Here is a 17451-nt window from a genome sequence, read left to right on the forward strand (position 1 = left end):
TGATGCACATTAGTGTAACAAAATCATTTTTTTGTAAACATTTTCTTCAACACAACGTGGGCGTGAGAAAAAGTAAAAACACTGCGCTCGATACAGAGAGACTCTGCTTTAAACACAGAAGGGTATCACTTATTAAGGCTCTGACTAAACCTAGAGCCATACTGGTATTTTGTTTGGAAGAGTTGTCATAGTTTTCCGCGTTCCACATTTAACGGTATCAGCATAATACTATCTTCTTCTGTTGATTTTGCCATCTTTGCACTTCTGTGAAGTCACTACCCTGTTAAAGGAGAAAGATCATCCCTTTCTCTAGAAGAAAGACATCGCGACAGCTCGCCATCTTTCATGGAGAAACCTAACCGGGCGCCTGCTTGAGGCTGTGGCAACACAGTCTGATCGACAAGGCGGGGAGGCCACGGAGGGAGGGATACCACGGCCGAGGAAAGCACACCGCAGGCACCCACCCAGGGGACCAGTGGCCAGCTGACCTCGGTCAGCTAAGCGCGGCGATGGATTCAATCACGTTCAACTCCAACACCACCAGGTGCTGCCCAACTAGGACAGGCCCACCCTGACCTGAGCTTGGAGCCCATCGCCCCTGAGGGAAATGTAGTTTTTTCAAGTTCTCAGTACTCGGCAATTCCAAGGGAACACCATTTGCATGGCCTGTGTCACAGCCCTTGACTTACAGACACTGAGCTTCAAGTCTGGATGATGCAGACCATGAGGCCTCATCCCTTTTTGTATCTTCCATGTCGGTATCAGAAGTTCAGTATTTTTTTCAAAGACACCTGCCCAACTTTTACCTTTCGCTAAAGTCATGGGAGGGGGCTACAACTGACCCCGCCACGTGGTCCTTTCTCCTCCTGGTGCACGTGTTCACTGAGGCACATTTCGTCTTGGGTCAAAAGCCAAACCGAGGAGGGAAACGCCAGCAGTGAGGTGGCTGGGACTGCGGCCCCGTGGTGACCGAGTCTGGCCTGTCTCAGAAGTCCCTTCCGAGGGTGGGATTAACTCCCCAATCTTCTCTATGTTCAGTATGAATTAGTAGAAAACAACTATCTCTTTCTGCCTTAGACATCAGCACCACACCAAAGTCTCACACACGGACAACCTGTTTCCCCGGCCTTATCCTTCCAGTACGGAGGCGGGTTTTCTCAGTGGGTCCTGTGGTGGCGCGTGTACGCGACCAGCTGTTGTTTCTGCGTTTGCGAGTGTATGTACTTTTCACTAGGGTTTGAAATTCACACGAGAGCCTCTGGCAAAAATGCTGACCCAGGAGGAAGAGGATGACGAGTCAAAAAGGATGCCAAATGGGATGCGAATGCCGGGCCAAACCTCAGCAAACAGGTGCAGGTGACTGTTGGAGGAAAACCTCCACTTACACGTCACAAAAGAAAATTCGCCACAGAGGAGGAGTGAGCCTATGAAACACCGAGCTTCTGTTTGGTGGATGCAACACTCCCATCAGAACTCAACAACAGGAAAGGTGGACGGCAGAGCCACGGTGCGGAGCGCTGCTCCTTTACCAAGCAATTAAATCCTCAGAGGAACCGAGTGACCAGAAGCCATGAAACCAATTATTACCCAAGACATTTATTACAAATGTCATGAACATATTCATAAAGTAAAACTGGTTTAAAAAACAGAGAGAGAATGGGAGAGCAAGGGAGAGAACGAGAAAAGCCAGGGCTTCGATATCACACCCAGAACACAGGGAGATGCTATCTTACGAATGAGCAGTATTAACTACATTCTTAAAATAGTTTTAGTGCATTGCATTTTTTAGAAAAAGGGAAATACCCCTGGCCCCAAGGAAAGGTTCCTGCAACACTGTTAACAGTTTGTGGGGCTGTCCCCATATGACCACCTGTCTGCAAACCCCGATTTGAGAACACTGAGGCCCCTCGTGCTCTGGGTGATGGCCGCCCGTCCACCACCACGGGTGAATCTGGTGGAAACAGCGCAATCTGCTCTCTCAACTGAGAAAGCAGACGCGCCCAGCGAGACAAGCCTCGTGGCTGTTTCCCATCTTCAGGGACAATTTCTCTTGTGCCTACTGAGACCTGTGACGAAGTAACAGTCAAACTTCAATTGGATAGTTTTGGTATTAAGATTAAATTAAACATTAATGTTTTCCTCCAAAAACATATAAACTAAACCACCTCTTAATGCATTAAAAACAATGAGGTAGGCGAAAAAATAAACACGTGGCTGAAAAAAATTTTTTTTCCCTCCGCAAGTGCAGACCGTGGTGAAACTGCTGTTGCACTTCTAGGTTTAAACAAAAATTAAACCTTTGACTGAGGCAGTGCTAATGCTGTCACACAACAAGGTTCTGGCCAGGATACAAATGCACACCTTTTCCTTTTTTTTTTTTTTTTTTTTCTTTTTTCTTTTTTTGAAGAATTATCTGCACATGATTTAGGCAAAACCTGGTACACAGAAAATGACTGAGTTCTTGGCCAAAAAAAAAAGAATCCCCAAGAAACCAAATGCCAAATGGGTCCCTAACCCACCCACCCCACCTCCCAAGCCCCACCCACAAAAAAGTTATCCTAGTAACTGTGTCTTTCACATTTTATAAATATTAACTTCTTAAACCTGCACCTTCTTCTTTGTCCACATATGGTCACATTACAAAAAAGAAATGTCAATTAAATACATTGTTAATGTTACTATATTAAATCTGCTCTTGGCTTCAGTGACCTGCTCGTCCGAGCACACTTTACACCCGCTGTGCCCACTTCTAACCACCCGCCGGCGTGTCTGTTCTCCACCTGCAGACACCCCGGGACAGAGTCACAGACGAGGAATTCTGGAGCTGGAGGGAAGGCGTTTGCGTTCTGCCTGATGCTTGATTCCAACACCGATAGCACCTGATGGTAGAGTCTCAACAGCACCAGCTGCGTTGCAGCCTTGATTTATTTCGAACAGGACAAGAAGAGAGTGGGGATGAACTGGTAAGAGCGGGCGGGAGAGGAGAGGAGACCCCCGCCCACGCGGCCTGGGCGGCTCCGAGCTCCAGTTGCCAGGAATTCCAGGTTCTCATCTCGATGACTCCGGGGCCGGCATCCCCGCCCGCCACTCCTACCAGCTCAGAAGAGAGGTCCTGCCCAGCGTCATGAAGTACACCTGGCTGCTGCCCCCGGACCGGACCGAGGCAAAGAACACCTGTAGGAGGGGAGGGGAGGAGAGGGGAGGAGAGGAGAGGGGAGGAGAGGGGTCAGCAGGACCCTGGTCCCACAACCCCAGGGGCCCCTCCCAAAGGAAATCTGGGGTGACGTCCATTCGTCTGTGAAGGAGCCAGTTTTCATCTTGACCAGGAAGGCTCCTTAGCCAACGGATGACTCCTCATACGTCGTGCCCTACTGTGAGAACGCAGAGGAACAAAGGCGGCGTTCCCGAAACGGGATCGTCTGTGTTCACCTCCACGGCTAATACCTTCTGAAAGATGAATGGGATTTTGGCAAACTCAGTGCGCAGAGGGGAGGCTCCTCCGCTACCTCGTTTCTCTCTTTTAGAAAATGAAGCTGAGATGTATTAGTGACTTCATATGACTCTATAGTCAAAGTAATATAATTTAGTTTTGTGCCTTTTATTAATAAACCCCGATGGATGTGACATCATGAATGATAAAAATATTTAAATGCCTGAAGTTCAAGGAATATCATGGGTATGGCTCTACTGAACACACTCAGGAAAGTGTGAGCCAAAAAGCTGGCAGAATCTGGCTTAGGTCTGAGGTTGTATGGATTTTCAAGGTAAAAGATCTAGGAGGTATTACGTAGGAAAACAAAGGCCAAGTGCTCCGGCAAATGGGCTAGAGGACGGCAGGAGGAAGTGGGCTGGTGGTGATGCAGCTCTTGAGTAGGAGAGCACGTGGCCGGGCAGGAGGCCCAGCTGACAAGGAGAAGTGACAGCTCTCTTCGTCTGAGGGGTCAAGCTGAGGTCTGCTTGCTAGGAGGTTTAATATGTTTTAATGTGAAGCAAAAGGGGGAAATGTTTCTAAGGCTGCAGTGGGCGGCCCCAGGTGGTCAGACATATTTTTATCCAAGTGACAGAAGACAGAGAAATTTGGGCTTAGAAAAGGCCCGAGGGGTCAACACCCTTGGCCAGTGTCTGTTCCACTCCAAGGCTGATTTGGGGAGGGAGGGAGTCAATCCCAGAGAAGACAAGGATGCAGCCAGTTTCAAAAAGCAAAGGTTTTAACTGGGGCTTTGATGCCCCGGGGTCTCACCTGCAGGAAGTACGCCTACTTCTGCATAAAATGATCTCACCTCTTAGGCATTTATGCCACACAAACGATGAACTTATTTCACTACTCAAAAGGTAGACCAACAAGTGGTGTATTTCTGGTACGTATCAGGGGAGAGGAAGTTTTACCCTGTTACTTAAATTTTCACGAGGGTTCCTTCTAAACACAAAAGAATTCCATCCATCTAAACTGGTAGCTTTAACCTCCTCTACCCCTAAACCAAACGTAGCCTAGGCAGGCCACCTGATGGGAATAAGAACCCCAAAAGACAAAAAACAAAAACCCAACATAGGATGATTTCTGCAGCGATAAACATCTCCACCCCCTCAACAAAAACAAAATAAAATATATCATGACCTCCATAAACAGACCTAAAAAGTCACTGCTGAAAAGTTCCTTGATAAATTTATTTCAGAATCCATCAAAATCCCAAGGAAAGGCTTCACCAAACTCCATGGAAAATAAACCATTGCTAAAAGATAGTAGCAAACTAAAAAGAATCTCTAAGGAAGCCGTTACCTTGTCGTTGCGTTCACATAAGAATTTCAGTCTTTGAGCCCTTTTGTGCATAAACACACCGTCCAAGTGGCCGGTCTCCACAGACCGGATCTCTATGGCCTTTTCTCCCCAGCCCATCGTCTGATTGGATCGAATATACGCTTTTTGAGAGGAGAAAACACATATTGTTAAAGGTAAGACAGCCGTGGAAAGAAACTGCTCAGGTCTCTCTCTCTCTCTCTCTCTCTCTCTCTCTCACACACACACACACACACACACACACACACTCTCTCTCTCTCACACACACACACCACCGCTCTAAACAGCTAGTATTTGGGGGTTTTGTTTGCAAGGAACTCTGCATGTGCACCCTCGTGGTCCATCCCGGGAGGCCGTATTTTGAATCAACAGTTGAGGCAGTTCACACCGGAGCATCACCCGCCCCCCCACCCCCACCCCATAGCTTAGCTCGTATTTTCATCACACTAGTTACCAGGGAGGCAGCGAGAAGGAAAGCCAAGCGGACAGAACCAGTGACGTAACTGCAATTAAACCAAAACAGTTTGGGGACATAAACTTGGAGCCATGAGGGTTCCAGAGGTCAGCCTTCGCTGCTGAACGCACAGGGACGGTCAGGAGGCTGAGTGTCGACTGCGGCTGGGCCACGGAATGGCAAGAGTGATCACTTACCCTTCTGTCTCCCCTCACTTCCCACACATCAGTCAACAACTACACCTGCCCTACTTCCCCTGGCTGTCTTAAAGATTAAATGAAGGACTGTGAACGACAGAGTTTTAAAAAATAATTACTTGGATTTGGTCCTAACATAAGACTATTACGTGTGTCATGGTCTACAGTCTAACTTTCCACCATCTACTGCCAGCCACTCTGTTAAGTGGCCAGAGGGTCTGAAGAACACGTAAAATCAGTACACAAACTACACGCCTCTTTAGGAAGGGCCTCTTCCCGTCAGGGACGCGCACCTACAGACGTTGGCATCTCTCCCCACTGCAGAACCACATCCTTGGTAATCCTTCCATAGGTGTTCACATAGACCCCTTCGTCTTCATAGCACACCAGAAGCTCCATTCCATCCGTGTTGGGGAGGATGATGATTGCGTGGGGTTTGATGCTGCACTGGATCTAGAGAAGAGGAACAAAGCACAGGCACGCATGTTTGTGGCGCCTTCTATCCCTGCAAAAGGGCTCAATAAGAATGTCTTGGGGAATGCGCTGGCTCAGATTCCTGGTGATAAACACAGCACTGGATAACACTGTGGAAAACCCATGTGATATATATATATATATATCTGCAAGTCCACCTTTGATAGGTCCTACAATCTACTAGTTCACGTTTTCGGAGCCCCTGGAACACACTTGGATTGGGGGCTCCACTTAATCAATTATGTTCCTCTAACCAGTCCCGACCCATGGAGCTTCTGACCTGACAGCGGCTGCCCAACCCTCCCGTGTTAGTGAAAGCAGGGCGAGGAGGTCTTCAGGAGCGCTTCAGAGCCAGGAGAGGGGGTCTCCACTTGGCTCAGAGCAGAGCGCTACTGAACAGGGGCGCCATTTAAATACTCACCCCCACAGCACAGGGAAAGCAAGGGATCCCTGCTTGTGTTAGTTCCCTAAGCAGAGTAAAGAAAAAAGTCAAAGTAAAATGAAGCCTGTCAACCAACCATAGAGTGTGGGTTCTTTCTTACGTGTGTTGGTAGATAAATGTCATAGACTGATCCTGAATCCACGTCAACAGCATGGAATCCAGCACAGGATCCATAGATCACTTTCAACCTCTGGCCTTCCTCAACAGTGAGATCCACCAGTAATGGCTTATGCACCAAATCTCCAAACGACTACAAAGAAGCAACGGAGACAGCAGCCGTGAGACGAAGCAGAGCTTATTTCTGATGGTTCAAACTGGAGAAGCTAGACCCAGGCACGCCGTTACTCAATTACTGAACCACCCTGGCAAAAACCGTAAGCAAAACTACTCTGTACAGTAAGTCTTGAAGTTATTTTGCTCTTATCTGTCAGTCAGCACCAGCTGCTCCAACGCAGACAGTGGAGAGAGAGCTGCCACACGATACACGTAAGGAGAATTTTATCAGTGTGATCATCACAGTCTCTGCTGAGCTACTCAAACCTCCACTTTAGTTTTCCAGCTAGAGTGATAAAGTTAACGAGAGGCTACCATGTGCCGTAACAGCCTGGGTGGCCTCAGTTTTTCATTAACGTCAACACGTATAGCTCATAAGGCAGATTTGAATAAGGTATTTATTTATAAAAGCAACTAGTACAGTTCCTGGTACCTGGTACATGAAGGTAATTAAGACCAGATCTCAGAAGAGAACTGTAACTACACAATCAACAGCTTTTAGTCAATAATATGTGGCTTTATTTATTTTTTAAAGCAAATATGATAACCCCATTTATACTGCTTTTCTGGGGAATCAAGGAACAAGCAATCTAAGTATGTCCATCTTCCAAATAATGGAAGCCGACCCTTAATAAAATATGTCAAAACTATTTAAAAACATAAGTAAATAGAATCTTTTTGGATACAAAATTCTTAACTTTTTCCCCTGCCCTAAAACAGCCCCGGGGGACAATGCTTAAGGTTTTTTGTCTAATATCAGAAACGATGTTATTAAGTGATTCATAATATCTAATGTTATAGTAATATCATTTTCAATTAAGAATTTCATAAATTTGTATCTAGTGCAAACTCTAGAAGTATAAAAAAGAAATATTAAAAATATCCACAAAAATAACTGCTAATATTTTTCTACAGTATCTTTCTTTGAACAAAAATGGTATACTATACATATTTTAATACTTGTTCTATTTAATGTGTAATAATGCATTCCTTGTGTCATCAAGAGTTTCTGCAACTTCATTTTTAATTAGTCCTCTACTGAATAGATATACCTTAAAGCTGCCTATTGCTGGATACCTGTCAAAAACATAAACATCTACATCTTTATACACGCCCATGACTTTAGGTGGAAAGTCAAGGTCTGCTTTTTAAATGGAGGTGGTGTCAGTCTGTCCTTTCAATCCACGTGTCTGCCCAACATTCCGCTCCTCTCTCACATTCTGAGGACTTAGAAAGCCGACAGTTCAGCTTGTTCCATTAGAAATGGCCTCTCGCATGATAAAGTTATACCAATATCAGCACATGCTTTTAAACGATCAGTTGTGACCATTCGGGGTTGTCAGACGTATTCCCTGGCTCTCGGCCACAGCGTGCACGGCTGATGCTACTTTTAAGTGCACTTGATGTTGTTACCTTAAAGGCCATGAATTTGTGATATGGCTTGGGTGCCCACGCATACACTTCCACAGAACTCTTCAAAGCAATGACCAGAAACTTGATTCTTTCATATTTTACTGCAACAACAAATAAGAGGAGCACAGGTCAGTATCAACGTGGACTCCAAATTCTTTCAGTTGTCCTCTGCAAACTCTCTAAATATGCCTTCTGCTGAGCCACCAAACCAACAAGAGAAAAATGCTGAGAGGTCAAGCCTTGTGGTTCGCTTTTCCGATTCTTTAATGTACAATTCAGGCTGTTCCCATCCTCCTCCGTGTTGCGTTGGACTCAACTCCATACCCTGGCTGCCATCGATGAGCACTTTCGTTAGGACATCGATGTCCCTAACCTTCTTAGGCTGTAAGTACTTAATAATCAAGGACAATGTCAGCCTTTCCACCCTACCACCTTGAGGGCTCAGTACTAGTTCAAAAGGATAATGATGTGATTTATCAGACAAGAGGGTCCCGAATCCCAGCAAGAGGTCAAATCTTCCACGTGGCCTTTCCTGACTCCTGTGGGGGGGTTACAGATGGAGGAACACAGAAGGCTACGACAAAATACTCATCAACTGAGTTTGAATTCTATCTATTTCTGTGTACAAGATCAAGTATCATTTCAAACCACTTCCTGAGCTATAGAGACAGTAGTAATTGCTAGGAGTTTAGCTAAAGTTGTGTACTAAAAGTAAAGAAAATCTCTCTTTAACTTTATATATATATATATATATATATATATATATAGGCCTCGTTTACGCAGCTGTTTCAGTCCTCTTCACAGCCAGCAACTCCGCTTAGAGCAGATACCCGGAGGGGCCCTGGCCACACCTGACTTACTGGCTGGTGCAGACTCCCCGGTGTTTTCATGGGCTCTCTAAACCGCAGCACTCCGCCTTTGAACATGAGACTTGATAACTCTCCTTGTTATTTCATGTATTGTCACTATTCAAGTGAATCACATGACTATTAAGATACAAAGGATTATAAGAGGCACTGAAAGCAGTGCTGATGGGATAGAATTTTCTGTGATGGAAAGGGTTTATGTCCACCCTGCTGATATGACAGCCACTAGTTACATGGTGCTATTGAGCACCTGGAATGTACTCATGTCACTGAAGAAAGAAACTGTAACGTTTATTTCATGATAATTAGTTTACATATAAATTTAAATACCCACCCCCCCACCCCGCCTTCTGAGCCCGGCTCAGGTTAACACATCTGCCTCTCACTCTCCTGTAGGGTCATCTATTCAGAGCCATTTCATTACATTTAGCCTTAGACGATTTCAGTTACTTATCAACAAATAAAAACAGTACACAGGGGCTTCCCTGGTGGCGCAGTGGTTGAGAGTCCGCCTGCCGATGCAGGGGACGCGGATTCGTGCCCCGGTCCGGGAAGATCCCACGTGCCGCGGAGCGGCTGGGCCCGTGAGCTATGGCCGCTGAGCCTGCGCATCCGGAGCCTGTGCTCCGCAACGGGAGAGGCCACGACAGTGAGAGGCCCACGTACCGCAAAACAATCAAACAAACAAAAAACAGTACACAAAAACACAACACAGAAAATTCTAATCCCGAAATCTATACCGAGGTGATAGAGCCCTGCAGGATCACTCAGAATCAGTCCACTATCGGGGTGGCAGCCGCACTCATTAGTAACCAATGAGCTGAGGGCCGTGGACAGGTTACATAAACAAGACGACAACGCCAAGGATGTAATATCCCTGGGAGCAGAGGCACTGACTACAGTATGCAGTTTCATAAACACAGAGGAAAAGAAAACACACAAGCAGAAATCAACATTCAATACACCCCTTACGTTACTCAGTCTTAAGTATACAGTCTCTGTATACTTAAGACTTATACCATTTGCTAACCTTCTCAACCTCCCATTTCAAATTCAATTAGAACACATCATCTTGCCCATAAAACTGTAACTGGGCTAAGCTCCATTATTTCCCCTTTATTTCCAACACTAGTACCTATATTTTGATTTTCTTCCCCAACACGAAAAAACTTATTTTGGTTTTGTTCTTGTGAGATCTTATTTCATGAGAAGCACGGCAGGCATGTTGAGGAGAAAAGAACAAAACGGCTGCCATGAAACACTGACTGGCCAGCAAGACTCATTTCTTAGTGATGAGCGGAGTAGCTCTGCACAGCGCATTTAATTCAAACCAACAGGCCACAGCTACTTGGGCAAACTCTCAAACGTTCAGTCAGTGACTGCCAAGGACCCAGAGTCCTCCAAGCGAGGACAAGCCTACAGCGCAAAGGAGGAGTCCAAACGTCTCTCCTCTGGCAACGCTCCCTTCTTCTCTGCAAGATGTGAGCCACATCTTACAGAGTGTGGATTGCCCAAGGAAAGGGTGAGAAGAGGCTCACGACGGACGGCAGGGACAGCGGAGTTAAGATTAACTGAAGGCCTGCAGGTCTCAGGATTAGAAGGTGCCTCAGAAACGCCCTGATACAGAAATGAGTTACAAGTCTCAGAGACAAGTTCATTACTGAAAGCTTCAAAAACACATGGATTTTAAATGGAACATTAATTAAACCTTGGCAAAACAAAACCCTCACGCCCGCCGTGGGACTTACCGACTTTATAGTGGACGCATCCTTCCAAATCTCCCACGGTCGTCCAACCCTGCTTCTTCTCAACTTCCGGATCGTTGTGAAGTATTTTATTTCTTAACCAGGACAAATAGTAGACACGTAACTTATCCTTTTTGCCTAGCAAAACAAATATAAGTACTTTACATGCATATTCAGAAGTAGATATCCTTATTAACAACAATAGTAACCGAAAGAAACTGCAATAAACAATAAATATCATCCCCTAGGAAACCTTTTTGTATCAGTTTCACTAGCAACTCAATTCAAGCTATTATGTCATCTGATTCTCAAAACCCTCTAGTGTAACTATTATTTCCCATTTGAGAGCACCAAAGGGTTTCACAGATCACCCAACTTGGGGACTTGAACCCAGCCATAAACTGGAGATGGGCACAACTTACTGAGCTAACAGAAGACTCACACCCAGAACACGTGAAGAACTCCTATAAATCAATTAGAAGAGAGATAACCTAGCAGAAATATTGAGCAAGTGCCTAGGACAGACAAAAGATGTTACCGCAGAGATTCATGAAAAGGTACTTGCTCTCAACAGTCTGAAAAGGATACAGACTGCGTAAGCCCACCTATGACATTCTGGAAAAGGCAATATCGAGACAGGAAAAAAAGACCAGCGGTTGCCAGGGGCTTTGAGGGAGGGAGGAGTAGGTGGAGAACCAGAGGGTTTTTAGGGCAGTGGAACTAGTCTGTATGAAGCTGCAACGGTGGGTAAAATTATGCGTGGGTCGAACCCAGAGCGCACACACACACAGAGAACGCTAACGCAAACCGTGGACTTCAGCTAACCTGTTAGCTAAAGTATTAATATTGGTTCATCCGCTCTAACTAATGTACCACATTAATGCGAGAGAATAGGGGAAACTGGAGAGGGCCAATATGGGGACCGTCTACACTTTCTGTTCAATTTCTGTGTAAACGTAAAACTGCTCTAGGAAAAGAGCCAGACACAAAAGAGTATCTAGCGTGTTCTAAGGTGTTCAACGTCAGGACAGGGCTTCCCTCTGGGGAGGAAGGGCAGTGCAGGGGAGCCACCGGGGGGCTGGGATGGCTCCCCTCGTGCCCAGGGTGGGGGGCTACGTGCATGGGTTCTAACTGTGACTCTTCACGGAGCTGTACACCATTTATACGTCTGTGCACTTTCTGTGTCATGTCTTATACTTCAACACAACCTTATTAAGTTTTGAAGGATTTTTGAAAGTGGGAAAATACTCAATGTATTAAGTGAAACAAAGATGACATCGTTTTATGTACAGTGTTTTATTCCCACACTATGAGATATATTTACAGAAACGAGGAGGGGAAAATACAATAAAATGTTAACAAGAGGTATCTCTGAGATGGGGGTTACATTTTATTTTATTCTTCCTAAGTTTTTTTCTGTTTTCGAAGTTGCCTACAACTGACATGTATTAATTACTTTTATGATTTTGAAAACCACTGAAAGCTACAAAGAGGAAAGAAAAGAATACAGAAAAGTAGGCCAAAAAAATGGTATCAGTTGATTACTGATCCCCATGAATCCTCTTGCTCACTGGATCACAAAATGAAGTTTAAGCCATTTTTTAGCGGATTTATTTTTCCTTCCTACGATTCTAAAACTTATCTTCCATCACTTTTTAAAGCTCAAGTTTTAAACGGCTGTTTTCTCATTTAAGTAAGAGACGGATGGTGAAATTTCTGCATTTCAATGAACATCTTAAACCAAAAGCCCATTTGAAAACTAAAATAAGTGCCAGAAATTTGTTACGTATAAATAAATGTAACAAGTTTGAGTGAGCAGGTAATTAAATCAAAATCACTGCTGTTATCAGAGGACAGGTCTTACACTCCTACATACTCTTTGACCCCAGCAAACCCACAAATTATTAGGAGATTATGATCTAGGCAACATGGATTCATATGCCTGATGGTTAAGTGAGCTGCAAAGATACTTGTGAAAAATGTTTACATGAGAGGGAAAAAAAGGAATAAATGGAAAGACTAACAACAGAAAATAGTAAACAAACTATCGTACGTCTATGCAAAGAAACATCCTGTAGCCGTGCAGAATGGGTACCATGAAGGAACATTCAGGGACAGGAGAGGGTAGCCCACAAGGTTTGCACAAACAAGAAAGGACGGAATACACTTAAACTTCAGGGCAGTGGCTACCAAGGGCAAGTAGACACCAAAGGTATGCAGAGCAGTGTATTCTAACATCTGTTAAAAACTACCTTGTCAGTACATGGGTGTCGTATTATTCTCTCAGTGTTTGAAATGTCGCATAACTATTTTCATGGAGATTTTTCCCCCCTAAGTGTGTATTCTGAGTGCGTGTATGCTTAAAAGACTGGAAATTAAAAACTGAAGTTAACAGATGTTATCTTCGGATAATTTTACTATTTATTTCTCCCATTTGCTTTTCTGCAGTAGTTTCTTACTTTCTACAATGAACACATATAATTTATACTAAGAAAAATGCTCTTTCTAAAAAGACACTTATAGTAAGTGTTGACTGACATTAAAAAAAACCCACGGTACTTTTACCATCAATGGCAAAGAACGGTTCCTTGTGCGTGAGAGAGCCCTGTGGAAGGGAGTGGACATAAACCCACACTCTGAACGGGACAGGCCACAGAGGGCGGCGGCAGGGTGGCGGGCAGTGTGAAGTAGGAAGTGCAGGTTCCTGTGCTCCCCGGGACCTCTCAGCAGAGCCCCAGGCAAATGTGTACACGTGGGCCCCCTCTGAATACATTTTCCTACCACGTTACTGTAAAATCATGCTACAGTTCTAGGTCATTTAGCTATTACTTCAGAAAAGGAGCTCACTCGAGTTCTGTGCCAGCGAGTGCCACGTTTTAAACAGTGCTGGGGGCCTGCCTTCCCCGAACACACGCTTACCAGATATTGTCACCAAGACATTCAAGCCTTCCAGGACGTCCATCTGTTGAAATCGTCTTCTGTTGATCAGAGGATACACCTTCCCTTGGCCACTTCTGTCCAGCAGCATCAGGCCACTCTCTGTACCCACCAACAAGTTCACTCCTATTTCAAGGACACAGAAAGCCCACAATTTTACACTGTGCTTGACAAGCAACCTCGTATGGAGCGGACAGCAAAGCTTATCTGGAAGAGTGGTTTTCTTAAGCCACCCACAAACAAGAGAGCTTGAAGTACCCAAACTGCAGCAAGTCACCACAGAAGAGAGAGGATGAAATACTCACTTACATGTAAAAAAGGATCTATGGGGGCAGGGGGGGGGGACCACGAGCCCGCCTCACCCCCCTGATTACCTTCACCACCCTCCAGTTTCCGGTTCTTCCTCAGTTGCCCCAGGACGTCCCAGCCCACCGTCCTGGGTACCACAGACTCTCCATCTCATCCGTCACATCAGACACCCGAACAAACCTTCATCTGATGTCACGATCCCCGCCTGCTTCCTTCACCTGTCTTTTCACGGGAAAACTTCTAGAACGAGCCATACACAGCCCCCTTAGTCCTTAACGGTTTGTGACTGCTCCGGCATCTATCACTCAGTTTAAGGTTTTCTTAAAGACCACCCTCCATCATCCTTAAGAAAGGAACAGCTGCATTCGGTGCTCGCTCCCGCGGTTTCTCACCAGCAGTGCACGTGCGCAGGCTGGGGGCGGGGCGTGCCTCCGGGCCGCGGGCCCATCCCGGCTCCACCCTCGTGCCGTCTCCCCCTGGTCTCCAGGCACCTTCTCTGCTTCCTAAGCGCGGGCGTCTCCCTTGCTGTCTGTCTGTCTGCTGGAGCAGGACCTCAGAACCAGAAACTCCTGGCTCCACCCCCAACTGCCGGCTCGTCCATCCACTTCCAGTCCTACCGAGACCAGCCTCTCGAGCCCTGACGTTTCTATCAGCAGCAGCGCCAGCACGGCTGCTCCAGGAAACTAGCCAAGCTGACCCCGCCCGAGAAGACCCCCCTCACGTTCCTGTTCCTCTGCTCTCCCCGCTTCAGGCTCCGGCCGCCTCACACCGACCGCAGACGGGTAGAGGCCTGAGGTGAGGCTGCTGCGACCCCCTCCCTCCATCTACTTTCTCGCGACTGTACCGCAAACAGCCCTAACCTTCCTGCAACACTCCTCGGGCCATACTGGGCCCTCAGAAACGGCTCCCTCTCTCTCAGAGAGGGTGCAGAAGCACCCATCCGGCATTCAGAACTCTCTGCCCCTCAAGCCGACTTTGTCACTCACTTATTTTCCCAATTACACTGATTTCCTTGGTCTGTAACCTCGGTTGCCTAAACTAACTTGGTAACTGGTAGCACAGAGCACCTTGCACTCCTAGGGGACTGGGCCCTTCTATGTTTGCACTGGTCCCTGAACTGGATAATAAACTCGCAGAGTGAAGGAACGCAGTATGTGAGCTTTAACAAAGTAATCGCTCCGTCGGTATTTTCAGGCAGATGGAAGGACAGGGGAGTACAGCATGTACTTCTTGAACCACGTCAGCCATATTTATTCAGACACACACACACACACTTTTCCAGAAAACTTCAAAAGAACAATTGTGAAGGCAACAGGAAAACACCCTCCCCGCCCCTCCTCAGCTCCATGCCTATTTGGTATTGAGTGGGGAAACCCTAGCACCAGGAGGACAGCATCCACCCAAGAACACCTTGTGAGGAAACCAGAAACACCTTTTGGGTCCTGGGGGACAGCGGGGAACCTGGCATTTACACATGTACTCACACCACCACTACTTTAGCAACTAATAGAGAGCCAGGCATGCGTGGATGCGGTTACCAAGACGCTGGAGTGCTGTACACTGCAAGCTAAGCTGCTGTCCAACTTTAGCCGACAGCCAAGGAGTTCACTCTGAAGGTCCCAGTTCATATGATATTTCAGCATTTTCCTGGTCGACCTTCCGTATTGAGAAGCTAAAAAGAATCTACGTCAACTACCCAACTGTGTAATAACCACACCAAATACGACGAGCATTGTGAAATCTATTATTTGTGGTTTCCAAAAACAAACACCATTCAAACCTCCATCAAGAGTTTACAGCAAGAAAGATTCACACGAGCTGAAAAAAGTCTTCATATACACAAAAATTGTAGCTATTTTAGCACTTACCATATTTTCCAAATCTCCAAGAACTGTGTCATTTTGTAAAATACTGAGCGCTAGCAGTCAAAAGAATACAGACAGTCACTGGAAAATAGCAACCTTGGAAATTATGGGCCTATGAAAAAGAACTGTGGCCTGCTGCACCGACTGTTTTTATAAATGTGCTTTTTTTAACCTTACAATTGTTAGTTATCATTAAACTTTATAATGCTAATTCTTCAAAGGTCAGCAGGGCTAGGAATTGCAATTGTATCTGCAGGAATCTGGTGCAGGGTGATGGAAGAAATGGCTAAGAGCTCTATAACATGTGATTTAAAATCTCCTTTCAATTCTACGATGAATTACACTGTAGTCAAAGCAGCAAAGTAAGTGCACACAATTTTTCATGATCATAAGAATGGAAACTACTATCACATCCAAAAGATGTGTTAAAATAATTCTGGCTGTAAATAAGGAGAAATTGCCTTACTAAAAACTTAAATAAATACGCAGTAATTTACAAAACAAAAGTCAGTTCAGTAAGATGAAGGATGCTCCCTGCAAGCGTTTTCTAGGAAGGTACACAAAAAACTAACCTAACGTGGGTCAGCAAAACACAAATGCATCAATTTCACCATTTCAAGAGCACTGCAGCCTCGTCTGGACCTCCTCCTCTTGTCAGGCTACAGCTCTCATAGCACATGCTTTAACTTTTCCGGGTCTATGTCTTTGAGAGACTTAATTTTAACTTCACTTAAAAGGTAACTCATGACAGCTATCCCAAGCAGTTTAAGGAAATCCACCAGTGATGTGACCCAGACACGGGGCAACTCAAACACACTCGGATATAGAAGTCACCACCCTCTCTCTTAACATGATGAAACAGAGAGTTCTACTGCATTTTAAAAGACACAGGCTTGAGAGAGTCACCTATTTTTCTCAGAGGTAGTGAAGAAGTTAATTAGGAAAAAGAAGGATTTTAGTTTAAAAAAAAAATCAGATAATGGCACACAGAACGGGGCCCAGCACTTCGCAGGACATTAGAGGACTATAAATTAGGTGTGACACAGCTACCAAGGGCAAACATCCTAGGCACAAATTACTTCGCCAATTTGGAAAGAACTAACATATTTAACATTACTTCTACGCTGAACATAATGTCATCATTTTGATGATATAAACACCCCCAAAAAGGCCTTTAATATGAAGAAAACCGTGCCTGCAATGGGCAGAGATGGCTCTTCCAAAGCTCTCGGGGGAGCGGGGGTAGGGGCTCACGGAAGGGGCAAGGGAAGCCAGGACAGACCAAGGCCCAGAGGGTGGAAGAGGAGGACAGTCTATCAAGTTACGGGCACTTCCGGAACACCAGGAGGGAGGACCATCTCGACGTTCAGCAGGGGAACCCTGAGGCCCTTGTGGCTGCTTCCATCGCCCTGGGCCAGGCGAGGGGCTGGGAGTGAGAAGAGCTGATGGGGTCACAGGGGAAAGGCAGAGCCGTCATGGACACGCCAGGAGAGCCCGTGAGAGGATGTGCTGTGTCCTCATGCGTTTACACGGCAACGTCCAAGGAGCAGGAAACTTTTCTGAATACAGTGGCAGGGCTCCTCCCTGTTTCAAACAGCCCATGGCAGGATTCCGGGAGTGTTAACAGGTGTGGCACTGGAAGGCACGGTCAACGCAAGAGAAGGCACACCTGCGGGGCTGG

At 45.8% G+C, this 17451-nt stretch overlaps 1 protein-coding gene across 25 annotated transcripts in view; it reads right to left on the reverse strand.

The window, feature by feature from the left end:
• Positions 1–2886: 2886 nt before the first annotated feature.
• MAP4K4 (mitogen-activated protein kinase kinase kinase kinase 4) overlaps positions 2887–17451 on the reverse strand; it is a 171125-nt gene continuing 156560 nt past the window's right edge. For 14 of the 25 annotated variants that reach the window (XM_060027250.1, XM_060027238.1, XM_060027251.1 and 11 more), the window contains 7 exons: positions 13579–13722; positions 10663–10797; positions 8049–8149; positions 6463–6612; positions 5740–5899; positions 4778–4917; positions 2887–3174 (listed from right to left, as the gene is read on the reverse strand). In XM_060027250.1, the coding sequence (XP_059883233.1) occupies positions 3091–3174; positions 4778–4917; positions 5740–5899; positions 6463–6612; positions 8049–8149; positions 10663–10797; positions 13579–13722 (914 nt within the window). In that variant the 3' untranslated portion in view covers positions 2887–3090. Of the gene's footprint in view, positions 3175–4777; positions 4918–5739; positions 5900–6438; positions 6613–8048; positions 8150–10662; positions 10798–13578; positions 13723–17451 lie in introns of all 25 variants that reach the window. The other 11 variants (XM_060027236.1, XM_060027235.1, XM_060027234.1 and 8 more) reach the window with 2 other exon arrangements.

Source organism: Delphinus delphis, chromosome 12, assembly GCF_949987515.2.
Source record: "Delphinus delphis chromosome 12, mDelDel1.2, whole genome shotgun sequence".
In the NCBI taxonomy this organism is placed as follows: Eukaryota; Metazoa; Chordata; class Mammalia; order Artiodactyla; family Delphinidae; genus Delphinus; species Delphinus delphis.